At 54.4% G+C, this 12761-nt stretch overlaps 1 protein-coding gene across 1 annotated transcript in view; it reads right to left on the minus strand.

The window, feature by feature from the left end:
- The window catches only part of POLN (polymerase (DNA directed) nu), a 147468-nt gene that overhangs the window by 14316 nt on the left and 120391 nt on the right, over positions 1–12761 (minus strand). Inside the window, exons 18-19 of the mRNA XM_010850601.1 lie at positions 6092–6174; positions 2157–2288 (exon numbers count right to left, since the gene is read on the minus strand). Coding sequence (XP_010848903.1) covers positions 2157–2288; positions 6092–6174 — 215 coding nt within the window. The remainder of the gene's footprint in view (positions 1–2156; positions 2289–6091; positions 6175–12761) is intronic.

A 12761-nucleotide genomic window follows, 5' to 3' on the forward strand; every position in this document is an offset into this window, starting at 1 on the left:
TTGCACCCTCTCTGACTTCTGTGCTGCTCTTAGATCTGACATGGGACAGAAGGGTGATTTTTACACTAAAAGGTGAAAAGCCATGTGCGAGACTTGGGTGCAGGAGCAATTCTGGACTATGGAAACTGGAACTGGGGAGGAAACATCAGTCCTTAGTCTGCTCAGGGAGGGGTTGGGGGTCTGCGTCAGAGACCACATCCCTCACTCTAGGGCCAGCCTCCGTGGGCCCCAAGCTTCCGTCCCTGGGGTCCTCTTTAGGAAAAAGAACTGTGAAGTGCTGCGTTGGTGATACTCCTGACTGGTGAGGACGCTGGTTTTGCTAGGTGTTGGTAAGAACTAAATCCCCAGCTTGATCTTATACGTGTCTGGGGACTGGAAGAGCTGCTAGTATAAGCTGTCATTACAAAAATGACTGTCCCGAGCACTGGCTGCAAAGCGCGTAGTTAAGGCCGCCTCTGCCTCTGTGGTTTTCCAGGGATTTCTGACTGTGTGCTGGGCACCGTGCTTCCTACGCCTGCACCGTCTGGATGGACTTGCTCCCTTGTGGGCCACGTCCCGGGGTTGGGGCTCCAGGGAAGCAGTGAGCTCCTGGTGTCAGCACGGCGCCTGGCACGGGGTAGGCGTTCAACACACGCGTGTGGCGTAACTGAGGGTCACTGAGTGTTTGCTCACACGTGCAACGCTGGGTCAGAGGGCACCCATGCTTCGCGCTGGGACACGGGAGGCCCTGGGCCCTTCGAGAAAGGTACCAGGCAGGCCTGCAGGGCCTCCCATGGAGGGGACACTGGCCCTGCTGGGCAGCCGAGGGTGGGGCGGGGGTCCCAGCTGGCACCTCCGCGAGCCTCGTGGACTTGGGAAACGGCTGTCCCCTCGGTCTCCTCCTCTTCCTCTGTGAGGCGGGCAACAGGGCCGCCCAAGCGTCTGAGTCGCGGCGAGGACTCGGTCAGTATCACGGGAGCCCGTCGACACTGGCCCACGCCGCACGGCACGAGGGCCTGTGTTTGACTGTCTCCACCCTCAGTGGCTCCGTGGACTGACTCACTAACACTGCTTCTGTCACCGTCCTAACATTTCGTAATCGGTAGCCTTTTGTCTCATCCAGGTGTGGGGTTCACCCCCAGCCCAGGGAGCCTGAGGCCCGTGGGGCACTTCCTGGGGGGTGGAGATGGTTTGCCGGCTTCCTGGAGCCCCCAGGAGGCTGCTGTGGCTGAGCACTGACCTGGCCCGGCTCGGGCTGGTCAGCCCAGGGGGAGTCGTGCTCGCAGGCTCCCACGAGAGGGTCAGCAGCAAGCCCCCAGGGCAGGCGTGGGTCCCAAGCCTGCTCTGGGACGCGTGCTGAGCCCCGCTCCGTGTCTGTTCCAGGAGCTGCTGTGGCGCTGACCTCCTTCCCCTTTAGTCTGCTCTGCTGCTCTTTGCTACATGTCTCAGGTTGAAGACTGTCTTTTATGTCCAGAGACATGTCTTCCTTTTTGAAACACTTAAAAAAAAAAAATCCCTTCATCTTTAATTGGTGGCCATGTCTCACAGTTTTGCAATGGGATATTTATGCTGCCATTTATTTCTAAGATGTCTGTCATTCGCTTGGGACTTCTTTTTAAAGTCCCACATTGGAGACTTCCCTGGTAGCCCAGTGGTTAAGACTCCATGCTTCCACTGCAGGGGCGAGGGTTTGATCCCTGGTCGGGGAACTAAGATCCCTCATGCCGTGAGGTGCAGCCAAAGAATTAAGCAACAGAATAAACTCCAAGATTATTGAGGAGTGCGGTGAGTCTTTCAAGTAGGCAGACGAATGGATGGCCTCACATGCAGATATAAAGCTACCTTCCTATTCCACTGTGGTCACAGAACAGGTTCTGTTTGATATTCTCGGAAATCTGTGACCAGACTGAGGGTAAACTCTGTAGCTTTTTAGCTCTCCATTTCCAGGTGCGGGACTCACTCTTTCCATGAGCCCACCCACTCAGCATTTCCCACACATGCCGGGGTGTTGAGGCCTTGAGTAGAGCCTGGCTCTGGACCCTCCTCGCATGGAGTCTGTGGTCCCACCTCCCCAGCGGGGCGGGAGCTCACCCGGCTCCAGGGGCCCCCACCCCCCACCAGAGGAGGGCCCGGGGAGGAGTGGGGGCTGCCCACAGCTTTGCTTGCAGCTGGCTCACCTGTCTGCTGACACCGAGCAACGGTTGCTTGGGTGAAGTCCTTTATTTTCTTGTACTTCTGCAGAAAGCTCTCCAAAAACCGGGCAGCTTCCCGAACAGGAACTCCGAGGCAAGCAGCAAGCCGCTCCTTCCCTGTGTGAGCAGAAACTCAGTCAGTGGTCAGCCTAACTCTGACCTCATGGGGCCCAGGGGCACAAGGCAGTGACCAGCATGCATGGAAGCGAGTCCACAGAGGCTCTGGAGAGACTCAGGGAGTCAAGGCCTGGTGGGCACCCCTGCCTCTTCTGACCGGTCAGGATGGTGCTGGCTTTTGGCTCCAGGATCTAAGTGCTTGGCGCTGGCCAGTATGGACCAGGGCCTGGTAAATGCTCATTGATTAGGATGCTGACCGGGGCCTGGCACCCTTCAGGGGGTGCAGACCTGATCGCAGCCTGTCCAGAGGGAGGCTGGTCTCAGAACTGGGGAGGCTGGGGAGTGTGGGCGCATAAAGAGGAAGGGAAAGTCCCCAGGCCAAGTCATGAGGGAATGGTGGTGGGGAGCTCACTTCCAGGGGATTTTTTTTTTAAACAAATACATCTGGTCCAGGCTAATATTTGGTTATTTCAGGACACAGGTGATCTGATGAAGCTTCTTATAGCAAGATCTCTGGTCAGGATAGCACCCCAAGTTCCAGGACAGGACTCCCAAGTTCCAGAACAGGACCCCAAGTTCCAGAACAGGACCCCAAGTTCCAGGACAGGACCCAGAGTTCCAGGGCTGCACCCTGAGTTCCAGGACAGCACCCTGAGTTCTAGGATGACACCCCAAGTTCCAAGATGGCATTTTGAGTTCTCGGACAGTACCCCAAATTCTAGGATGACAACCCAAGTTCCAGGACGGCACCCTGAGTTCTAGGATGACACCTGAGTTCCAGGACAAGCCCCCAAGTTCTAGGATAGAACCCCAAATTCCAAGATGGCACCCCGGGTTCCAGGACAGGACCCAGAGTTCCAGGACAGCACCCCAAATTCCAAGATGGCACCCCAAGTTCCAGGAAAGGACCCCGAGTTCTAGGACAGGACCCCGAGTTCTAGGACGACACCCTGAATTGTGGTTATCTGCAGGTCCCAGGAAACCACTTGTTCGCTTTCTATCAGTGCAGATTTTCTTTTCATTATTTTATTGTGGAAAAATGCATATAACATAAAGTGTGTCATCCTGTAAACTAACTGTGGCTGTCCTAGAATTTCATTTAAAGGTGTAATCAGTTACACACCATCAGCTCTCCTCTGGATTTCTTTTTCATCTGGCACGACGTCTGCGGTGCGTCCACACTGACGGGTCAGCGGTGTGTTGCATCAGTGGCAGCCGAGTGTGGTCGACGTACCACGTTCGTTTCAGGCCTGCAGCAGAGTGACTTGGGAGTACGTGTCTCTTCTTCTGAGTTGGATCAGGCTATCCTCTTTCTTCATGTTTTTGTGATTTTCGGCTGTCCTGGCTCTTGCAGATGGCATACTGTAGACGCTCTAGGCTCGCCTGTGTCTCTCAGCAGCACAGGACCAGTTAATTTGGCTAAAGTCAGACTTCAAACTTGGCCCCGCTGCAGTGGCTGAAGCGGGGCTGTCTGAAGCCGGCCCGTTCGTGCCCAGTCGAGGGGGCAGCCAGAGGTGGGGGCCAAGTTCAAGCTCAGGATGTGGTGCTCTTCTCCGGTGCTCTGCTTTCTGAGGTTTCTCCCACCACTCTCTGGACTCGCTGATTGCCCAGCCTCTGTCCTCTGGCTCTTCACGCTGATGAGGCTCTCGTTTCTGCTGGAGTCTTGGCCACGCCCGGCACTGACGGGGTCTGGCTTCAGGTGGAGAGTGAGACGGCTCACCGTGTCCCTCCTTCCTTCCAAGTGTTGGCCCACCCCCAGTTCTGTGTGCTTTGGGCACCTACGGGACCTTCGGGTGGCTGTGTATGATACCGCACCCTGGCACACTGTACAGCCGGTGCCTGCAGGAGAGAGTGGCGCAGGGGCCACAGTCTCCTTCCCAGGGTCCGAGGCTGGGAAGGACTCCTCTTCTGTCTGTGGGACTGTTGTCCCTAGGTCCCTGCTCCCGAGAGGGGCCGGTGCTGTGGAAGTCTGAGAGAAGCAAAGATGGGCTGAGCCGGAGACCGAAGTTCCGCTCAGTTCTCCAGCCCTGGCACTTGCTCCCCATGCCCTTGATGGGGGTCTGTCCCACTCTAAGATCACAGTGCCCCCCTGCCCCCAAGTGAGACCCCGTTTGGCTCCATGAGGGCTTCTGTCCTTGCGTTTCCTGCCCTTTCTTCAGGCACAATTTCCCTCTACACTTTGATTGAGCCTATCAGTTCCTGCTGTTTCAGCTGTGAAAACACAGGCCCGTCTCCCTAGGGGCACGGGGGGTGAGGATGCCCTGGGCAGGAGCACGAGGGGCCTGCACCTCACAGGCCCCACGTGAACAGCCATCTGGCTTCTCCCGCAGAGGGTGAGTTGCCTCCTGTGCACGCACATCAGTGTGTCTGTGTGTGTCTAGGTGTGTGTGTGTGTGAGAGATGAAATTAGGTTTAGGAGTAACTTTCACTCCGCCTTCCCCAGTACTCTCTGCCCTACACAGAACTGGAACCGTTCTCCCTCTGCTTCAGCCCCAGGGCTTTGTGAGAGCCTGGTACGCGTTTTGGGACACTGGCCCATGGCCAGCCGGCTCCTGGGCAGCCCATAAAGCACAGGCTGGCCCGGCCCGGGTCAATGGGCCCCACGGGCACCAGCAGCTGCGCTGGACGAGTCCGGTGGCTCAGTGCGCCCCATGGACCGGCTCGTGTGGCTCCTCTGACAAACGCCAGCCCTGTGGAGCAGCAGCCCCGGAGCCCGGGGTGGAGCTGGCACTCAGCAACCCCCAGAGACTGGGTGTGGAGCTGAGCTTCAGCGGTGGCAACAAGTGGAGGAGAATCAAGTTTGAACCGGCTCTGCGGGTGGTGGGAGCTCAGAGCAGGACAGGAGGCTCAGGGGCCACCTCCAGGCGGAGGCGCCTGCGGGCTGGGGCTGGGCTGGTGGGCAGGCAGCAGAGTCCAAGGGGCCGAGGGCAGCAGTGAGCCCAGCCCTGCCCTCCTGGCCAAGGCCCCAGGTAGCAGGCACTGCCATTTCCAGGGGACAGCCCTTCGCTGAGCCCTGGGGAGAGGGGCAAGGGGCCCCTTGGGGATGGGGAGGGGACATCATTTCACTCGTCCCTGTCCTGCTCTCTCTCTGTGGCCTCCTGCCGTCATCATCACGGTGATCACGACCCTGAAACCAGGCCTTGCCCCCGTGCCCTCCATGGCCGGAGTGGCCGCCTCCAGACCCACCATGCTGGGCTGAAAACACAGCATCGCAGCCCAGGAGCCGGGCCTGGGCGCCCAGGACGCCTTGCGCCTCCCGGGAGGCAGACGCAGCTGGCTGGCAGCCTGGACGGCGGCATCGGGGACGCCTGGGGTGGGAACCCCGTCACCGGGAGGGCTGAGAGCAGCCAAATCACCCTCGTCACCTTCACGGCTACTGACTCACTGCGTGTTTACAGCACGGAGCTCCGCTCCTCCGCAGGAGATCACACAGCGCCTCTCCAGAAGGAGCCGGACTAAGTCTAGGGGAGCCCCCAGCGCGCACAGAGCTCCTCACTGGGAGGAGCCGGGGAGGAGTCTCCTGGAAGCCAGGCTGTGCCTCAGGGCAGGCCCGGGGAAGCCCTCGCTTCTGCACGCCGCCCGCTCCCACCGCAAAGGCCGTGGCGACAGAGGGTTACGGGGGCGAGTGGCCTGCCTGTGCCTAGTGCCCACCAGGTCAGCAGCACGCGGACGGGGCACAGGGACCCGCAGAGCGAGCTCCAGGGCCCGAGCACCACTCCACAGCTCCACCGCATTTCAACGCAGGCGCCCCCCGCCCCGTCTGGCCTCCAGGTGACGCAGGCCTCCCACCCCGCCACACCTACCTGCTCCATAGACCACCGCATACACCACCTTCTTGGTCTGCTCCCTGTCGGCATGCGTCACACGCTCTGGGGAGATGTCCTTCCTGCGTGGGAAGACAGCGTATGGTCAGGCAGGCTGGGGCCTCCTCCGCAGAGGTCTTCCAGGGTCCACCTGCACGGCCTCCTCTCACCCCGAGGACCTTCCCAGGGGAGACGGTCAGCATCTGCAGCATCCGTGTCAGCCAGGGCCTCCCAACAGATGCGAGCCAGCCAGGTTCTGGGGCGTCCACACCCCAAACCAGGCAGCGGCTCCAGTGCCCGAGCTCCGGGAGAGAGGCCTGGGCTGGGTCCTGCTGTGAGGGCGGCAAGGGGGCGACATCTGGACCCTCCACAGGACTGGACAGGCCGCCTGCACCCTGCCCCCCAGAGGGAGGGGCCGGGGCGTCAGCCCGTCCCGGGCGCCCAGATAGCAGCAGCAGCAGCCCCATGTCTGACCGTGCATGCCCACTTGATCTCCTAAGGTTAAAGCTGAGCCTGGGAAGCAGAGGGGCAGGCGGGCACCCCGGCCCCTTCCCCTTGCCAGGAACTCCTCGCCCAGCCGCGCGCGTACCCTGCATCTCCCTGATGGAGTGAACCCGTCAGGTGGGCAGAGACAGAGACAGGAAGGAGGAAGGCAGAGAGGCCGCACAGAGGAGCCTGCCTGGGAGGCCTCCTGCAGAGCCTGCCTTCTCTGCTGCTGCCGTGTCGCTCAGGGTCTGCTCAGGGCTCCGGGTGGGGCATGGGGGCTGCCCTGGCCTGCACGTGGCTTCCAGCTGTCCTCGCAGGCCGAGGCTCTGAGTGTCCTATTTCCTGAAGACCCTTGCTCCCAGCTTCTCCTCCCAGCCCTGAGCTGTGGGCTCTGTTGTTGGCCACCCCCTTGCCCCCTGCTGTTGCTGATCTCTGATGTTTCCGGGCAAGGCCGCCCCTTTCTGCCTGGAGAGGGTTCCGAGCTGGGGAGTCAACGCCGAGTCTGTGCTTCTGGCCGCCCCCGGCAGGGCAGGGACAGACAAACACTGCTCTGTGTGCCGTCTCTCGGGCTCTCCGGAGCCAGGGACGGGGCCCACCCTGGGTGGGTGCTGCCCCGTCACAGGTGTGCTGTGGGCCACACGAGAAGACCAGAAAGCGCTCCTGTTTCAGTCTTTTTTTCTTGACTCAGCACTGGCTTGATTGCTGCCCGCGGCTGGCGGCGTCCCAGCATTCTGACAAAGTCGAGTCTGGCGGTGCGTGCTTGCGTTTTGCATGCTTCTGGCAGCAGGTGGGCGCTTGGAGCTGCCTGCCCCACCAGTTTCAGTGACGTCCTAAGGTTCGTCTGTTTCACCACCTGACCTCCAAGTTCCGAAGCATTTTCCTTCTCCTTCTGCGTGAAGCGGTTTCGCCCACTTTTAAACCCTGCCCTTGACCTTGGTATTGCCAGCAGCTGTCTTTAGATGACGGGCATAAGACCAAAACGCACCCAAGCTCAGAGCAGATGTGTGCCAGCCCGTGTCCAGCCACCCTTGGGCCTCACCCTCCTCCCTTTATTTTGGAAATCCACAGGTGCTCCAAACCCCATCAGAAAGGATGCTGCTGAAAACCTTACCCGTTTCCCCGTTAGCTGCCTGGGGCCCAGGCCCAACAAACCCGTCTGGTGACCCTGCAGAGAGAGGCCAAGGGAGGCGTTTTGGAGCAGGTGCCCCCCAGTCAAACCACACTGGTGACCCCCCTCAGTTCTATCCAGAGCTGGGAAGTTGTCTGAGGAAGCAGCATGGAGCTCTCCCGGGACTTGCTTCTTCCTAGAGTCAGGGTGTGATAGAATCCAGACCCTCAATCAATAGAGGCGGCAGACGTGTAGCGAGCATCACTTTCTGATAACAGAACACACCTTCTTCTGCAGCACGGCACACACACAAGAACCCATCAAGCACACAAAAAACCTCAAAAGGCTGCGCACAGTAGGAATATTAAAATAACACCCAGATCACAGTGCAAGGCGAGCAGAAATTGAAAACAAAAACAAAATCCCCAAAAGCCTGTTTTGCCTAGAAATAAAGCAAAATACACTTCTAACAGCAACTTTTGGTGGAAGAGAAATATAAACAGAAATCAAATAGTTTCTAATGAAGATAGCATATGTCAGAACCAATGAATTACACTAAAAGTGAGGAAATTTCACAACCTTAAATGCCTATATGAATACAAACAAAAGAATTAAAATACATGAATCAAATAAATGCAAGTAAAAACAAACAAATCAAAAGAATACCCAGGAGGGAAATAATAAAGTTAGACTGAAGATGGGAGCAGAAATACAGCAGAGAACAGCAAGACGATTCATTAGTAAATAAAAACCCTTGTTCTTACACAAAACAAACCAGGAGCTAGTTTACTCAAAAGGGAAACACAGAGACACAGAGTAAGAAGCAACACTCGGAGCAGCAGCGGGCGTGCCCGGAGCTAGAGCGGCTGAGGTTACTCTGCACAGTGTCACGCGAGTAACGGCCAAAGCCAGGCGAGACGCACACGTTCTTAAGAAAGCAGTCATATAGGCTGACTCTTGTAGACAGAAGTTAGATAGACCAACGTCTGTGGAAGAAGTAGAGAAAGTTATTAAGGAACTACCCCATAAAGCACCAGGCTTAGGTGGTTTTGAGGGGAATTCTACAAAGCTTCAGACTAGAGTCCTCATACCATACACACTGTTCCAGAGAAAATGAACAAACGTGTCCAAATAAAGTTTACTTATACCAAAACATGACAAACAGCGCATAAAAAAGGCAAGCGATAGACTAACACTGCCTGTGAATGCTGACTGATGTGACAATCTCAACTAGAATATTTGCAGAGTCCAACACTACACTGAGAAAATAGCACCTCAAGGCCAAGATGAGTTTACACCAAGAAAGCAAGGTCGGTTCAGTGTTAGGAAGTCTATTAATACAAGTCACTGCATGAACAGGACTAAGGAGAAAGTTACACGATCACCTGTACAGCTGCTGAAAAAACCCCTGTGACAAAATCCAACTCCGGTCCAGCCCAATCCTACTCTTAATAAAAACTCTTGAGAAAACAGGAGTAGCTGCATATTTCCTTAAAGTCAAAAAGCAAGGCTCTTAGAGCCAGCTTCCTATCAAGGGAAGCCCAGGCAAAGCGCCCGCGGCCTGCACTGCCGCTCCGCACGGTGCTGGGAGTGTAGCTGAGCCTTGAGGAACACAGGTCAGAACATCGTGGGTCCAAGGAGACATAGATATTTTTTCCAATAAATAGACTGAAAAATTTTTTTTTAGATTTAAAACAATTTGAAGAAACTTGGAGATGAACTTTATAGTCTGAATACTGAAAAAATTAAGAAAAGATTCGGTGTATCATGAATACACAAAATGTTAAGATGCAAATTTATTTTGTCATTTACTACCATAAACTGTACCCAAATCTATAACAAAACGTTAAAATTTCCCAGAACTGAAGCACACAAACACGGAACATACGCGGTGCCACCGGCAGCGCGGAGGAATGCAGACAGGCGTGGAGCCGCGGTGTGGAACGTCCCTGCCTGAACGAACCGTGGCGCCCGCTGAGTTGCTGTGACGACTTCGACGTCTCCTCCTACTGAGACCATGCTGACCTCAGGTGTTCTGAGGATCCACGTACAAATGCCTGGGAACGCCTGTCATTTCCGAGTGAGCAGTTTGTCTCTCTAGTAAACTGATACTTGTAGTAAGAGGTGATCTCTCTTGTTCACACGCATTTTCCATCATGCTTAGAGCAACACTGTGAACCTTCAATAAGACCACACGAAGAGCCACTAGAGATGCTGGAAGAGCTGTGAGCCTTCAATAAGACCACACGAAGAGTCACTAGAGATGCTGGAAGAGCTCCCTAGAAACAGAAAAAGCTTATGACGTTCTGAGAAGAAGCTGAATTGTGTGATCCGTACGGTAGATTGAGGTCTGCGGCTGTGGTGCTGCCGTTTCAAGGTAAACGAAGCCAGCATAACGATCGTCATAAAAAAAGAAAAGGAAATTCATGAGGCTGCTGCTGCAGGCTATGCGGGGAAGCCGGGGGTGCTGCCGTCCATGGGTCACAGAGAGTCGGACAAGACTAAGAGACTGAACTGAACTGATGCCTGCAGGCACGAAAACCTTGGATCCTTTGCAAAATAACCTCTTTATGTTGTATTGAAAATGCCGCTATGGGACCTCCCTGGTGGTCCACTGGTTGAGAATCCTCCTGCCAATGCAGAAGACACGGGTTTGATCTCTGGTCAGGGAAGAGGCCACATGCCTCGGGGCAACTAAGCCCGCCTGCCACAACTACTGAGCCCAAGCTCTGAAACAAGAGAAGCCGCGGCAAGCAGAGAAAGCCCACGTGCACCAACCAAGACCCAGTGCAGCCAGAAATAAATAAATAAAAGGAAACGCAGCTTTTACGTGGGTGCAGGATAGATATAGACTCGGATATGATTTGAGAAAAAGCGAAGTCATCACATGACAACTTAAAGTGAAAAGAAGGTGAAGGATCTAAACTGGGAGAATTTAATGCCAGAAAAGGATGGTTTGATAATTTTAGTGAAAGGACTGGCTTTAAAAATGTAAAGACAGGAGAAGCAGCCTCTGCTCATCACAGGGCAACAGACGAGGGCCAGAAGCTGTTAAGAAAATCATGGGGAAGGAAGAATATCTGCCTGAACAGGTTTTTAATGCAGATGAAAGTGTCCTATTCTGGGAGAAAAAAATGCCACAAAAGGCTTTTATCAGAAAGGAAGAGAACCGGGAGCAGGACTGAAGGCAGGAAGGGAGGGGTGACTCCCATTCTGCGTGAGATCTGTCGGGTTTATGGTCAGAACTGCCCCCATCTATCAAGCTGCTGACCCCCAGCCTTGAAGGGAGAAGATGGGTACAGCTACTAGTCTTTAGACGGCTTGCCAAACCAGACCCTTCTCCTGCACTGGTTCCATCAATGCTTTGTTCCTGAGGTCAGGAGACATCTTGCCAGTAAGGGGCTGCCCTGTAAAGTTCTTTTGATAGTGGGCAATGCCCCTGGCCACCCAGAACTGATGGGTTCAGCTCCGCAGGTGTCAAAGTGGTCTACTTGTCCCCAGATACGACGTCTCTATTTGGCCTCCCCGGGGGGGGCATTAGGACCTTTAAAGTGCATAGTACCTGGTGCTGTATGGAAAGGACTGTCAATGCCATGGAAGGGAACCCTGGCAGAGAGAACATCATGGCAGCCTGGAAGGATCACACCATTGAAGACCCCACCATTGTTATAGGCAAATCATGAAAGCTATCAAGCCCCAAACAGTCAATTTGCTGCTGGAGAAAACTGTGACCAGACGTTGGGTATGACTCCATAGATTTACGACGGAGCCAACCGAGGAAATCATGAAAGAAAAAATAGGTCAGGGGTGAGGGGTCTCAAGACACGGATCCTGGAGAACTTCAAGAGTTAACAGACCCCCACACCAGAGAAATTCACAGAAGATTTGATGGAAATGAGAGCTTCCCGACCAGTGCCAGGCAAAGAGGAAGACACAGAGGAAGCCATTCCAGGAAGACTCCAATATTCAAGACTGGCTTTGACTTCTTCTAAGACATGGATCCTTCTATGACGAGGCGCTGGAGCCAAAGCAAATGTTGGAAGAAGAGCAGTGGGTGCCTTAAGAGAAATAAAGAAGCAAAGAAGTCAAGCTGGGCAGAAATTTCAATGTATTTCTGAAACATTACACTGGGTGTGCCTGTCTCCTGCCTCCCCCGCCCATCCCTGCCCCCAGACGGCAGGACCAACCCTCCTGCCGCTCACCCAGTGTGAGAGTGGCGAGGAGGAACGCCCTCATGGCAATCCGCCTCTGCTCTCTGAACAGTGAGTCACCACCAATCGCAGTGAATCCACTTGTCTGCTCTGCGTGCGTATCTTCGTGCTCGTCACATCCCCCCGTTATGCTTTTAATACCTATAGAGATTATGCTAATAATGTACCTTTTTTTTCCTGGATGCACCCCTTGTCTTACAGGATCTTAGTTCCCCAGCCAGGGATGAAACCTGTGGCCCCTGCAGTGGCAGCATGGAGTCTTAACCACTGGACCACCAGGGCAGTTCTCTGATGTGCCCTTATGTAATTCCTGATATTTGTAATTTGTGGATTTCCTTTTTTCTCTTAATCATTCGAAGAACTTCAATTTCATTCATCTTTTCAGATTTCCTTTCAGCTTCCTTGATTTTCTGCTTTTCTCTTTCTGTTACATTGGTTGCTGCTTCTCCTGTCTTCCTTCTACTTACTTAGGATTTAAGTCACTCTTATTTTTATGGCATCCTAAGGTGGAAGCTTGGAAGCTTTGAGAGTTTATTTTAGATTTTTCTTATTTTCTATTTTTAAGCATTTAATGTCATAAATTCCTAAGTGCTTCCAGAGCTGCCTCCCAAATTTCTGACATGTGTTTTCATTTTCATTTAGCACAAAATATTTTCTAATTTCCCTTCTGACTTTTTTCTTTGACCTGTGAGGAAATCAACCCTGAATATTCATCCGAAGGACTGATGCTGAAGCTGAAGCTCCAATACTTTGGCCACCTGATGCGAATGGAAAAGACCCTGATGCTGGGAAAGACTGAGGGCAAGAGGAGAAGGGGGTGACAGAGGATGAGATGATTGGATGGCATCACCGACTCAGTGGACAT

The sequence above is a fragment of the Bison bison genome, unplaced genomic scaffold (assembly GCF_000754665.1).
Source record: "Bison bison bison isolate TAMUID 2011002044 unplaced genomic scaffold, Bison_UMD1.0 scf7180017851375, whole genome shotgun sequence".
NCBI lineage: Eukaryota > Metazoa > Chordata > Mammalia > Artiodactyla > Bovidae > Bison > Bison bison.